This window comes from Annulohypoxylon truncatum (assembly GCF_022578515.1).
Source record: "Annulohypoxylon truncatum strain CBS 140777 unplaced genomic scaffold F4807scaffold_18, whole genome shotgun sequence".
Classification (NCBI taxonomy): Eukaryota; Fungi; Ascomycota; class Sordariomycetes; order Xylariales; family Hypoxylaceae; genus Annulohypoxylon; species Annulohypoxylon truncatum.
The window spans coordinates 184,730-198,414 of NW_025953804.1; the positions used below are offsets into that span (position 1 = coordinate 184,730).

The 13,685-nt window shown below is 48.2% G+C and overlaps 4 protein-coding genes across 4 annotated transcripts; all 4 read right to left on the minus strand.

The window, feature by feature from the left end:
• Positions 1-44: 44 nt before the first annotated feature.
• On the minus strand, positions 45-2,645 carry F4807DRAFT_427438 (something about silencing, SAS, complex subunit 4-domain-containing protein). Its single transcript, XM_047998162.1, has 3 exons — positions 1,732-2,645; positions 500-1,621; positions 45-442 (listed from the first exon to the last, which is right to left on the minus strand). Exons 1-2 carry the CDS (start codon positions 2,447-2,449, stop codon positions 591-593), a joined length of 1,749 nt encoding a protein of 582 aa, XP_047853694.1. The 5' UTR covers positions 2,450-2,645; the 3' UTR covers positions 45-442; positions 500-590.
• A 3,741-nt stretch (positions 2,646-6,386) lies between these two features.
• F4807DRAFT_99291 (phosphatidylserine decarboxylase-domain-containing protein) lies at positions 6,387-8,176 on the minus strand. Its single transcript, XM_048003758.1, has 3 exons — positions 7,031-8,176; positions 6,880-6,942; positions 6,387-6,748 (listed from the first exon to the last, which is right to left on the minus strand). The coding sequence occupies exons 1-3, from the start codon at positions 8,010-8,012 to the stop codon at positions 6,504-6,506; spliced, it is 1,290 nt and encodes a 429-aa protein (XP_047853695.1). The 5' UTR covers positions 8,013-8,176; the 3' UTR covers positions 6,387-6,503.
• A 465-nt stretch (positions 8,177-8,641) lies between these two features.
• Positions 8,642-10,215, minus strand: F4807DRAFT_99289 (glycoside hydrolase family 5 protein). The gene is made up of 3 exons (XM_048003757.1): positions 9,582-10,215; positions 9,027-9,486; positions 8,642-8,969 (listed from the first exon to the last, which is right to left on the minus strand). Exons 1-3 carry the CDS (start codon positions 10,041-10,043, stop codon positions 8,767-8,769), a joined length of 1,125 nt encoding a protein of 374 aa, XP_047853696.1. The 5' UTR covers positions 10,044-10,215; the 3' UTR covers positions 8,642-8,766.
• Positions 10,216-10,802: 587 nt separating this feature from the next.
• Positions 10,803-13,140, minus strand: F4807DRAFT_99278 (putative choline transport protein). The gene is made up of 4 exons (XM_048003756.1): positions 12,698-13,140; positions 12,537-12,619; positions 12,028-12,442; positions 10,803-11,957 (listed from the first exon to the last, which is right to left on the minus strand). The coding sequence occupies exons 1-4, from the start codon at positions 12,915-12,917 to the stop codon at positions 10,975-10,977; spliced, it is 1,701 nt and encodes a 566-aa protein (XP_047853697.1). The 5' UTR covers positions 12,918-13,140; the 3' UTR covers positions 10,803-10,974.
• Positions 13,141-13,685: the final 545 nt, after the last annotated feature.

Sequence of the window (13,685 nt, forward strand, 5' to 3'; positions counted from 1 at the left end):
CCTAGTAGGTAGAAGTTTAGCATTTAGCAGTCACTTACTTAACAGCTTCAGCCCCGGAGGTCCCTAACGTAGGCCTTATCTTGCGTCAGTGACGAGAAGCATATAAATAACCGTCTTTTCGCATATACTTGAGCACCTGCATACACCTTGACGAATCGCATGGAATATAGTAGGGTACACATATAGGTACCTATACTTATGCATACATCTACTCCAGGTAAAACGCTGCAGCTCGATTGATGGATATCACATTATATTAGCCTTATTATGAGAAGCAAAAGCATAGCGCATCCTAGTAATACATTTTCATCTCCACAAGCAGCAGAATCTGTTCATTGACTAATGGGCGAATTCAATCGCCCAAATTAGCTAAGTGCCTTCCATGATGCGCAAGGAGGATGACACGTTTAATGTGCCTAGCAAATGCGTATATATGACCATGTATAAACCCAGGCACGCACTCGGCTCAACCATCGGGATCCCTAATCATCAGCCTAGGCAAGCACTATCATTGGCCCGAAGATAAGGACGATTGACAGCCCTGGAGAAGCTTCATACATACTCCTGAGGCTATACCTTGAGACGCTAAGTCAGTGTTGACGTTGACGTCTCTCTCGCCTCTTCTGTCTCTCATGGGCCTTCAGAGTCTCCATATCTCGATATTCCTCTGGCAATTCAAAGTCGTCTTCCATCATATCTGGGACGGGATGACCCCAGGCCACGACGGTTCTACCTCTTCGTCGACCTTTGCTGAGGGCTGCGTCGCGCAGATGTTTCTTGTTAAAGAAGGAAGTGAACTCTTTCACCACACGAGGCTCCGTTGATGTCGGAGGCGGTTCACCTCGAGATCTCTTCGAGTTAGAGGCCGTATACTTTGCGCGTGCCAATGCTTCATCAAGGAGCTGCTTCGCAGATGCATCAACGTCGCTATAATCAGGGGGGTCGCCATCGCTAACGTTATCAGAAACGTCATCTTCTGCTTCATCGACATCAGCTATCGCTATGTCCTCATCGGGTTCCTCTGCTTCGTCTGACTGGACCTCGTCATCTTCATCAGCCTCTTCTTCGTTCTCAGCCTCTTCTGCTAAGGCCCGTTCCTTCTTAAGCTTTCTCTTTTTCTCTTCCTGACTCCATATCCTGAACTTCTCCAATATCACCTGACAGCCCTTGATAAAATGGTCTCGAGCAGGTTCGAAGGTCTTCTTCCGGCTTTCGGTAACGCCACTGACGCCCATCGTCCTCAGCCAATCGTGACCTTGTAGCTCGTTGAGCAGTCGGATAATCTGATCTTTCTCATGTTGCGCACGACCTTTCTCGGTGTTGCGAATAGACTTCTCTAGTCTTTCGGCTTTCTTATGTGCTGGTTCGAAATAGGTATCTGGCAGAGGATCTTCGACATCTTTGTCGTTGTCTCTTGTCTGGAGAAAAGCGAAGCTAACTCTTTGAGAATCGTGTAGGTCGTCGAACAGATGATCTCCGTACGTTCGCACTGTATCGTAGTGGGGTGGAACACAGGAATCTAGCGCTGAATGTGGAGAAGGGATAGGGGCTTGTGATTGACGAGTATCGGAGAGGGGACGGGTATCGACGACGATAATTGGGGTATCAAGGTTGAGGATATCTGTTTAATAGAATCGTCAGTACCGCTGGCAATTGAATGCATTAGAAGGGTTGAGGGTTGATGTCGCATTGTTGGGTTGTTGGTAGCACTGAAATAAATCCTGTACTTACGTTGTTCTTTAGGATCATTGCCGATTACTTCGTCATAATCGGGGAAATATGCCGACAATTCACTCTTGAATCTAGTCGCCTCTTGTGATCTCAATTTGCGACCGGGCCGTTCTCTCGCCGAACTCGTGTCAGCTGCGCTTGGTTGCAGCCTGTCCAATTCATGTCTAATTCCATTGATAGCCTTCGCCTTGTGTTTTTTCAAAGGAGGTTCTATTGATGTCGCCGTCTTGGAATCTGGTTGTAGAACGGGAGGAGACGATTTATGAGTCGTTGCGACAGCGGTTGCGATCGGTTGGTTGGTAGCAGTAGTAGTAGCAGTGAGGTTAGGGGATTGTTGTTGTGGTTGGGGCCTCACAGTGATGGTCTTTGGAGGACTAGTGTGTTGGATGGGTCTGGCTAGAATCTCGACTGTTATTCGGGTTCTCTTAGACTTATGAGGATCGCAGTTGTTCGCAATGGGGTCGAATGGACGCTTCATTCGAGGTGGACTAGGCTGTTGTAAGATACTCTGTGAATTTCGCGTCTTGATGTGTGTCGCCATAGCATGGGCATGTTTAACAGCCACGCTACCGGCGTCAAGACTTGCAGCAGCTGAGTTATTGTGGTTATTGTGTTTATCTTGATGAAGGAGGGCGCGTCGCGGAGGTTGGCTCATACGCTGCTGGTAATGTTTCTGCGGGCGCTGATGCGGTTCAACTCGTCGCGTAGAGGTAGCCATTTGATGTACAAGAAATTGTCATGGCGATCGCTTGGTGGCATAGGACGGCAAGAGGTTGAGAATGGGATACAATATGGTATTCTTCAATTGCGCATTGACATTGACATTGGCATTGAAGATTAAGCAGACAGGTAGGTACTAAGTATAGGTATTCAACTTCAAGAAAATTTCAATGTTCCCAAACCCAAAAACTTTCTGGGCGCTGCTGTCATCAATTGACGGATACATCTATCGCTTGCCGCTTGGTACTAACTACATCACTCTTTTGCAGTGCAGGCGCGGTTTCTACAGTGTACCTCCGTTACCTCCTTTATGGTCTAGCACTGGGGCACTTGCCTTTCGACTCAGATGGCACCTCCTATCTACTAATTGCCTACAATGGGATAAGGTTTGCGAGAGTCAAATTAGCACTGTGTGGTCAAACTATATCAGAAGGTATTAAGTACTGCTAGGGATATGTTCACGTACCTATGTACCTTACATAATAACATGCACTTATGTAAGTCTAGACCTGCTGATGTCGCACAGGCTGAGACCATTCCATAGGGCTGTCGAGGTGACGCATGTCCTGACATACCACTTACTTCAGGTCAAATCAGCTTTTTGTCGAAATCTATTTGATTTGTTTGACACGTTCATGGCTCTTAGATAGGTACTAATGTCTTAATAGTCACTTTATTATCAGTTCTCACACTACGAGTAGTTCTTTGAATCGCCATTGGAAGGGTATGTCAGAGGCAATAGATCTAATTTGATCTAGTTAGTATCTCAAGTTTTTGGTGAATTTTGTGTGACACAACGGTAAAGAATGGAAGAAGACAACACTCCTAAATTTATATTCTATTCCAGCCGATAGCGTCAGCTCGTTACACAGACTAAATCTTGCATTGAGGCGTGTACATATCGCATCGCAACATGCCGCTTAACCGGTTAGTTCAAACATACGGATACCTTGATAGGTTATTACGTCATATTGAACAAAGCTACATACATACAAGATCAGGCTTTCGAGTCGAAGCTCCTCACTGCACCTACATACATTTATCAATTCCTTAAATTTATTTGACCTTTAAGGACCTATGGTATGGCTACTTTTTACCTATGAATAGTCACACATGGCATTCCCCTATTGTATTACAACTTTAGGGACTCCCTACTTTGCTTCTCGGTGATGGTCTCTACCGATCTAAGTGGCAAAATGCCCGAAAGAGACCCTATCGACCATACGCTAGATACGTCACCTACGCCGCCGTCTACGCATAGACGATCGCCTTCCTTTTTATCTCTATCCCCGTCTCCATCTGCATCTCCGTCGTCATCGCAAGCCCCGCAGAATCCCGCCCCAGAGCCAGGGTCGCTGCCGTTAACCCCACCATCATCACCCGGCCCGCCGCAAAGAGAGTCTATAACTTCACCTGACCGATCCATTACGTCGCAAAAGAGCCATCAAGAGTATTTGGACTCTTTGAAGCCACCGTCAGAAGAAGAATTCCAGAGGTTATCAAAACTACAGGAACAGCGCGAGAGGGAACATAAACGCCGCAGCCAAGAGCTACGTCATCGGAGTATAGCTATCGCACAGAAGAGCATGGAAGCAAGGCAAGACTTTATGCAGACGAAAGCGGCCGAAGAGGAGGAAGAACATATGGGACGTCGCCGCTCCATATTCGGACACAGACTCTCGCATTCTAAATCGCGCTCTAGTCCGAGCAATAAGAGCGTCGCAACTGATGGGGTAAATGGTCCGGAAGATTCCATCAGGTCAAAGGCAGCAACGGTAATACAGCGGGCCTATCGCGGATACCGTGTGCGCAGAGAGATGCGAGGATTGGGCTTAGACGCAAGCACCAGATGGACTCATGCTATAAGAGATGCGCAGTGGAAAAACCTAACCACACCCCGAGCACGACAGAACAGCACGATGAGTATCGAGGAAGAGGCTGATGGTGGGAGAAGGCCTAGTAGTAGTCGGTCCGCGGCACGAAGGAATTGGATGAAAGTTGCGACAATAGCCCGGCGTGCTGGCGGAGACGAGGATTCCAGCCACTCGGACGACGCTTCAACATCGTCGCTCGACGAAGCAGAGTTACAAGGAATGAGTGCGGAAAAGAGAGCAGAGGCGAGGAAGAAATGGATGAAAGCCAAGGCCAAGAGACGAAAGCACGCTCAAATGTTGGGATTGCCATATTTCTTGGAAATGGTGGACCTCAAACACCGCTACGGGAGCAATTTGCGAGTATATCATGAAGAATGGAAGAGGTCTAACACCAATGAGAATTTCTTTTACTGGTTAGACCATGGCGAAGGCAGACAAATAGATTTGGTTGCTTGTCCGAGAGAAAGGCTGGATCGCGAACAAGTCCGATATTTGAGCAGAGAGGAAAGGCAATATTACTTAGTCAAAGTAGATGTAGAAGGGCGACTTGTTTGGGCGAAGAATGGCATGCGAATCGACACGACGGAAAATTGGAAGGACAGTATTCACGGTGTTGTACCCGCGGACGATCCTACACCGGCATTCTCCCCCGTCGTCGAGTCACACATTCAAGAAAAATCCACCATCGACGCAGCCCCACAAGCCCATTCACAGGATCACTCAGATTCCACCCCATCCTCGGATTCATCGCGAGAATCAAGACTAGAAGCCGCAATGGCCGCCAAATACGCGAACCCCGGGCTTGATAATGCGAAAGGCGTTCGCAAGATCCGGCACGTGTCAGCGGCAACCATCTTCAATAAGCTGCTACGCAAGACGGTGCGCAAGAACACGTGGATCTTCGTGGCCGACACCTCTTTCCGCCTGTACGTCGGCATCAAAAACAGCGGCGCCTTCCAGCACAGCTCTTTCCTTCAGGGGTCAAGGATTTCGGCCGCGGGCCTTATCAAGATCAAGAACGGCCGCCTGTCGAGCCTGTCCCCGCTTTCGGGACACTACCGCCCGCCGGCCTCCAACTTCCGCGCCTTCGTGCACAGTCTCGAGGACGAGGGCGTCGACATGTCGCACGTGAGCATCAGCAAGAGCTACGCGGTGCTAGTGGGGCTAGAGGCGTACGTCAAGACTAAGAGGAAAGGCAAAGAGGCGATGCAGAAGTTGACGAAACAGAAGCAAAAGATACTAGACCCGGAAGAGGCCGAGAGGAGGGAGGAGGAAGAGAGGGATAAGAGTCAGAGCGCGGCCACGGAAAGGAAGGTCCTGGAGAAGGAAAGGGAGAAGGAGGAGCTCAGGCGCACGGAGAACAAGGCTACGTTCAAGTTTATGCAGAAGTTGGGCTTGCAACCTAGGACGCCGGCCGGACAGAAAGACGGCGCGACGGTGGGTTGAATGACGTCCATGTTTGATGAGAATTATACGGGCTACGACAGGATTAGAAGTTCCAATGCTGACGTCTTGGATATTGGGTGCTCGCGTTGTGATATCCCTTGGTTTGGCGAGCGGGATAGCGAGCGGGAGTATACATACGGCAGTGCCTTGTGACCATACATTATGAAGGTCGGCTAGATCTTTATCATTGTTAATACAAATGCCTCGTTTGACGGGTAATCGATTAATATGCTTCGATATGATGTTCTCTTAAAACCCATGTCAAACTACGTACTATTTACGAGAAGATACCTAACGCGGGTTACGTGGGGGGAATAGGACAAGTGGATCGGGAGAGGCTCAACTACTGCAAGGGTGGGAGCTGAGGATTCGAATCTAGCGATCACTTCGGTGAGCAGCATGGCATTCCTATGGTTGCCTTGCAGTTTTTCGGTGTCCTATCAAGTTGAGTTACGTAGGCTACGTCTCGGTGAAAACTTGCTAAAGAAAATTTTCTGATTGGAAAGTGAAATTTAGGATCAGTAATAGCTTTTTTATCCCTCAAGGCTGGAGCTGAGAAGCCGTCTCGGTGGCACTTGTACAGGTATGAACGAGTGAGTTTATTATTCCGAACTACCTAGGTACTAAGCATTGACCAAAATGAGTGTGATTGGTTAGGTACTATAGCCTTGGATATACCGTGATTGTAATGTGAATTAGCAAGTTTCCTCCCTGATCACGGCACTAAGATGCCTATGCCTGAGGTTCAGCTTTGGCCAACTTGGTACCGTATTTAGAGTAGTTGTTCCAGGGTTCCTCCTCCGGAGGGTCAGGAGAAGACACAAAGCAGTCAGGGGTTAGATTTGCCTTTTTCTCGAAGACGCAGATGATGTCGGATCCTCCAAACAGGAAGTTCGAGATCTCATCTCCCTTCTTCAATTCCTGGCCCGCACTGACTGATAGTTTCACTCCAGAGACAAGGGCCATGCCGATGGGTACTATAGTATTATCAGTTAGCAACAATGTCTCTCATTAGAAAGAGATTGAAGGGCTTAGTGGTAAATTTTCATGAGTTCGACTAGAAGGTTCTCTGTCTTGCCTAAGGATTAAGAAGGAATTAATCACATACACACTGCTACCTTACCCAAGGTATCGTTTTCGATAACTATTATGCCTCGAGTCTGTAGGAATTCTGTATCGATGGCAATTAGTAGGTATTTATGTTATCAAGTTAGAATTGAATGGAGGAGATAAACCAGGAGGTAAAGTGAATGACTGACGGTAGCCTGGTGTGTCTGGGGCTTGAATCTTGTAGTCCTCGGTGGCTTGAAGGCCAGGCCCAATTATAGTACGCTGGGGTTCTCCGTCGTCGTTGACCTCAAGGTAGCAGGTACCTTGTACGACCTTTGCCTCGAGCACTTTGCCCGCAACCGGAGCATGTTGGCGGTGATAGTTGTACGCGTTTAGGAAGGCATGCATCCATACGCCCCCGTTAAAGTAGTCTCCAAACTCGCTCCCCTGGAGCAGCGAACTGATAGTCCAGGGGAGACCCTTTATGAGTACAGTTCCCGTGGACGAAATGCTGACCGAGTGATATTCGAGCGACGTATCGTATCTACAATCAGCAGGATAGACTATGACCGTGTCATCATCCGGGTCTGCGATGGGCCTTGAGCCGGGCTTGAGCGATCGGGCGAAGAGCTCATTGAAGGTCTTCCAACCTCCTGAGGGTTCTTCTGCTTCATCCATGCTGTATGCAGGCGATTGCCGGAAGGTCTCCAAAGACTCTGCCGTAAGAGAATCCCGGGTGTCCATCCATTGGCCGACGAGCTGAGAATATACGACCAGCCAGGATGAGAGCCAGGTCAACGGCTGGCCAACCACATCGGGAGTGATAGGAGTTTGGATATCCTTCAGAGGGTGCTGGTTGAAGACGAAGTAGAAGATGCAGAGGATGTTGTAAACATCCTTCCCTTCGCTGCTCTCGTGGGGGATCCATCTCAGGAGGTCGTTCGCGAACTTCAAGAATGAATTGGCTCCTGTGATGTTAAATGTGTTCATTAATTTAGTCGACTTTTGATATGCTTCTTTGACGGCATGGTCAAGTGCATGTGGCTTGTTTAACTTCTCGAGGTACCCAACAAGCATGATGATGATAGGATTGAATTGGCTATTCAGTTCGCCCGCATATGGAACATAAGGATATGGAGCAGATGGGTGACGGCCGAAGCCAACAGGGGAGCAGGTCGGAAGGCCTGGCATGTTCAAGGGATTGAGATACAATGTGGTAGGAATAAGTGTGTTGAGAAAAGAATGAAGCTCAAGCTCCAAAGAGGTGATAGTGGTGAAGAAAGATCATGGTATGGGAGATGAGAAGATTTGGGGCGATTTATAGATGAACCCGACAACTCCCTCGCCCTCTCAGCAGGTGGTGGTCGAGCTTGAATGACAGGGCCCCGCGTCGTTCTTCGGTTGACAGCTGAGAAGATGCGTCTCACAACATGCGATCAAGCAGACGGGCTTATGTATGAACAGTCAAAATAACAGGTTGTATGGAGAATCAAACGAATCATACTAAAGAGTAAGATATTCAGTGGCTAGCTGAACATTGATCGCTTCCTTGGCGGCAGCGGCACTCAATATTTTGCGTAATTAGAGACGCCATATCGTCGACCGGTGTAGACTTGACTGCATAGAGGCTTCTCACAGCCCACATAGTTTCTTTTATCATTTTCGTTTCATGCACATAATGTGTAGATTGTGACATAATCGCGACGTCGTAACTATCGTTTCTATATTGTAGTACGTCGCCGAATACTCGTTAGATTATATTAATTGGAAATTGTAGTGGGTGGTGCAAACACTTGCGTTCGACCGGCATTGCATGGTTCAGTCGTAACGGAATAGAGGTAATGTCGAATGATGTAATGACTAGGTAGAAGTTGTATCGAACCTAATCGTCGCTTACCACCATATAAGCATTGCCCGAGCTCGGACGGTTACGCGACCCCTCTTTCTAGTCAATAGCAGCAACATGATTCGTAACCAAGCAAGTCCACTCCGATGAGCCGCTGTAAATAGTGAATCCGTCGTTATGCGTCTGTCCCGTACTTAGCGTCATACCCAGTTGCCAAAACAAATCCGCCGCCAACCCCTTTGTCGAGAGGGACGTGTTCTGCCACTTGCCCTCGATACCGCAGTGGTCGGTCGTGGAACCATCTACCCCACACCTTTAGCCTCGCATGACTTCGAGCAGAAGAGAACGGGATAACTCACATTCCTCAAACAAGCACGGCTTCCCCGCTGCCTCGCACGCCTTGCCATGGGCCTCGATCCAGCCATTGCCCCAATCGTACTCCGTGCCCCAACTACTCGGATACAAATGAAACGTGCCGAAGTCCAATGTCTCGATCTTCAAATTCGCCGCGAAATCGAGGCCTTCTCCAAACTGATAAGGGTAGCTTCCATCTCCGGCTAAGCCAAACCCTTCATCTCCAAGAGTCACCATGTGGTTCGGATCAAGGCTCTTGACGTAGGCGGACGTAGTAGCCGCCCAGTCTGTAAGAACAGTAGTCTCGCAGCCGTTGCAGCGCGGTTCGTTGGCGAGCTCCCATGCGAAGATGGCAGACGAATTGGCGTACCGCGACACGACGGCTTTAATGTATGCCTTGTATTGGGTCTGCGCTGCGGTATTGGTGTACCAGGTTGTCTGGCTGCCTCCGAAGGCGGTCACGTACTGTAGATGTGAGAACCTCTTCATAAGATGACATACTAGGTGGGTAGTCCGAGACGAAGAAAATGAGAGCTTAGGACACCAAGGCATCAACTCACAGCCGGCATGCCTCCGTAATCGCTCCAATTATTAACAAAATTAATGATCAACTTGATGCCCCTTTTTTCCGCGGCTTCAACCACGTAATCAAGCCGCTGCAAGCCATTTGCCCCCGTGTTAATCGTTGAGCCTCCGCTGGACAAGAGTTGGAAATACACAGTTCCGCCCCCGGGTTGGGACGTTACGTCGTTGAAACCCCAGACGCGCAAGATCTTGTGCCCGGCCTGGTCGAGTGCGTCGAGCGTCTTATCCACGTCTGCGTTGTTCGTTAGGAAGCTGATCCAGTAGCTATTCGTGCCAGCGAAGTATTTGGTTTCCCCGTCGATGTTGAAAAGCAACCCGTCCGTCTTCGGATAGTCCGCGGCGGCGGGAGAGGATACGGCAGCTACGCTCGATGCGCTGATAGCTGCGGCCCAGGCAGCGCTAATGAGTGAGAGAAGTGTAGCTCCGAGATATCTCATCTTGATCGTTAACAATTCGACCCACTGAACAAAGTTGAGGATAGCTTAGCGAGAGGATTCTAGAAAACAGGACGGCAGGAGCTTCATATTTGTACAGATACGAGCGACCACCGTTGACTCGTACGATACCCCCTTGGTAGTGTAGCACTATTACGAGTAATGTCTCTCTTGGAATCTCTCCAATTAGACGGATCGTACTGCTCCATCCATAAATTCGGAAAGTAGCTGGTTTAATTTTAACAGGGTCATTGTTATGGTCCTCCAATTATTGTCCCGCCCTGGTACTAAGTTAGTTACTGTGAATGCAATGCAACAACAGATCCAGCAACCACACGCATTAGCCCATGGATTCCCCACACAGTAATCTGTGGACCGGAATTATAAAATACCAGGAACGCAGTGAAGTGCTTTTCATCATTACAAGTAATCAGGCTGTGTTCCAAGAATGTTCTACAAGATCCTTGTTCAGGCCGACTTTAACAAGATCTAGATTTCTGAAGACTAGATCATTGACAGCATGGAATGCGGGGAAAGAGACATTGTCCCCCAAGGAAGCCAAGAGGCTCACGGGCGATACCCTAATGTAAGGAGAACGAGGTCGGCGCGACGCTCTCCGAGAAGCTCGATTCGAAATACAACCGTAACCTAAACGCATCAGCCTGTTCCAGTTGTAACATCTTCTCCCTAGACGTGATCTGTGAATTTTGACTGTTGGAAATATTCAAAATAAATTGCTGAACGACTGTCTTAGATCTTTAGGACCTCTAGACAAACCTGAAACACCTAGCCCTATGGTATATGGTATATAGATGATGTATAATTCGCAGTACGGTCTCTGATTCAAGAGAACCGGATACCAAAATGATGAAACCGAATCCCGCCTTCCGCCATTCTATATTTTTTTCTGGTCCCCGCGATTGAAGTCTATCGTCTATTTTTCGGTTGTTGGAATGCTTTCGTTATTTAGCGATGTTCCGGTATTCTTAACTTCTTCGCCGTTCGTTTCAATTACATCGTTATGGATATATAACTTCATCACCTTAGGTCCCGGGTAGTGACGAGATCCGTGGATAAGCCACCAAATCGTAGAGAGGGTAACGGTGCCTACAAGTACTACGCTGTTGTAGTTCATGGCTTCGGCCGTCGTAGGTAATTCGTAGGCTAGAATAGTAAAGTTAGTCATGAAGCTAATGAAAATGAATAGATGCGGCTTACGGAAGCAGAAAAGGATAACAAATAGAGTGGTTAGCAAGACAGCCGTAGAATTAATCACATAACCAAATCTTCCCATGTGGAATGGGCCTGGGGGGAAGTTCTTTCGGCCAGTTGCCAAGTTTGCGGCGAACGGAATCACGTATGATACAGTTGTTAGAACGATGAAAGACCCAGTAAGAGCTAAGAAAGCACTCGAACTTCCTAGCGGAATGGCTCCAAGTCCCGTAGCAATTACCGTGACAAACAGGGTAGCGTATACAGGACAGCTTAGGTCTTCGTTAACTTGACCAAAAATACCGTAAAAAGGCACGGCCTTATCGCGAGCAAGGGCCCAGTACGTGCGTGAGTTAGTCAGCACTGTTCCAACGCAACAGCAAATACTGCTAAGGAACAGGACGAACAAGAGGCCAAACGTTCCAGCTGGACTTCCGGTTGCTTGTTGGTATATAACAGCAAGGGGGTACGTGTTGATTCCACCTTGTAAAGCTTCGATGTCCGTAATGGCATAGCCTAGTGCGATAGCGAAGATGAACGCGTAAAGGAATCCCAACCCAATCTGAAGCCCCATGGCTCTTGGAAGGTCTCTCTTTGGTCTCGGAAGCTCCTCTGCAATATGAGTGATGGCGTCGGGTGTACCGATAGTGAAAGCTCCGTTTAAGACGCCAAGGAGAAATGCGACTCCGTCTTGCCAACCCGTCACTACAATGTTTATGTCAGTAATTGAAACTACTTCACCTAGAAGGATTTAAGCATTCCGAACTTTACTTACAGTTGTTTTCTTTGAATGAACCCCACACAAAATGGTTGGTAGCATGAGTAGTCGGCATTGCCGATATCACAATAATAGTTATGATTCCTCCAACGAGGACGAAGAACATGCCGCAATTCTGCGTATACGGGACGAGTTTGTTGGCAAATATAACGAAGGCAGCTGAGAGCCATAGGACGCCAAGGTATGTGACAAAGACGTGCCAGGCGTCTGGAACGTAGGTATCTTGATGGTAAGTCGCATACATCTGGACGAGGATGTTGGCCGTAATTTGGATTAGGGCAGCCAAATCAAACATCCAGCCGTAGAAGTTGATCCATCCCGTAAAGAACCCTACAGCTCGTCCCCATTTCGGACCGGCCGCGATGGTAGCCCAATGGTAGACACCACCCGCAGTAGGAACCGATGAAGCCAGCTTATGGAAGTTAGAATCAATTGACGCGACCACGATATACTTCAAACCCAACAGGAAAGTCAAGAACAGGGAGGTAAAGTAAGCTGTGACATACCTCAGCTAAACTCATTCCTATGAATGAATACCAGAAGAGCGCAACAATGAGTCCGTAAATGAGACCCGGTGGGCCGCCGTTGACTGTGAGCAGTGAAATGTAAGTTTATGTTATGTAAACTTGTAACACTGTGGCTCTGTCTAGAACAAGGCTCTACTTACGAATAGAAACTGAGATCGAAGAACCTAAAGCTGCCCAGGCGTTGTCCACCGTGAGCGCAATACCGACGATGCCGAGAAGACCATATTGTCGCTTTAGCTGATCTTTATAACCAGCTGCGTTAACTTCGACACCATGGTCAACGGCGGCAACTGTATCATCGTTCAATCCTCCGAGCTCTGGTCCCAGCTTCTTTTCGAGGGATGTTGTATTCTCTGCCATTCTCACGTATGTTATCTGGGCGCTTTAGATTCGCGGAGCGAATAGATAAGGATATGCGTCTCTTCAATCGAACTTGATGGCGCCAGCGTCTATTATGGAGGTAATGGAGGGTAATAAATGAGAATTTTCTCAGCTCGCCTCTACATTAAAGGCCTCAGAGAGCGACTTATAAAACAAGAAACAGAGCAAGGCTGAAGCTGGAAAGCTTTGCTCGGTATTTGAATAGGTGATATCGAGGCGGCGTGCCATGACGGACATATGCAGGCGCGACAAGGTATATGTAAGATTTTCATGCACATCAACGATACGCTCGACACGCACGACACGCCCGTTCTTCTAATGCCGTTAGCTAAGACACAGTCCGATCATCGATCCTGGTTCAAGATATCAATGGGAATAGATAAGCTAGTTCAGTGCTCATTACCTAAGTTGTGAGGTCCGGGCTATATGGCCCAATCAGGTAATGGTGTACTCGAGAAACTTGCTATGATTTCGTATCATCTTCGGCCTCTAGTGGGGAGACTCATCTTAATGCGTAGATGCTCTCCACGTCGCAGCACGACTCTTTTCATCGAGGCTCAGATCTTATTAAGGCCATCGGCGTGGTGTACGTAAGGGTATGTAAATTGGGGGCGCCTGGGATTTTAAGGGTCGCCTTGTTGTGACATGCGACATGGTCGGGCATGGCTGGACATGGTTGTCTAAGGTCTTAGCCGTTGATAGGAGAGATAATCAGGACAAGGGAAAACGCGCTAACGGTCACTTATC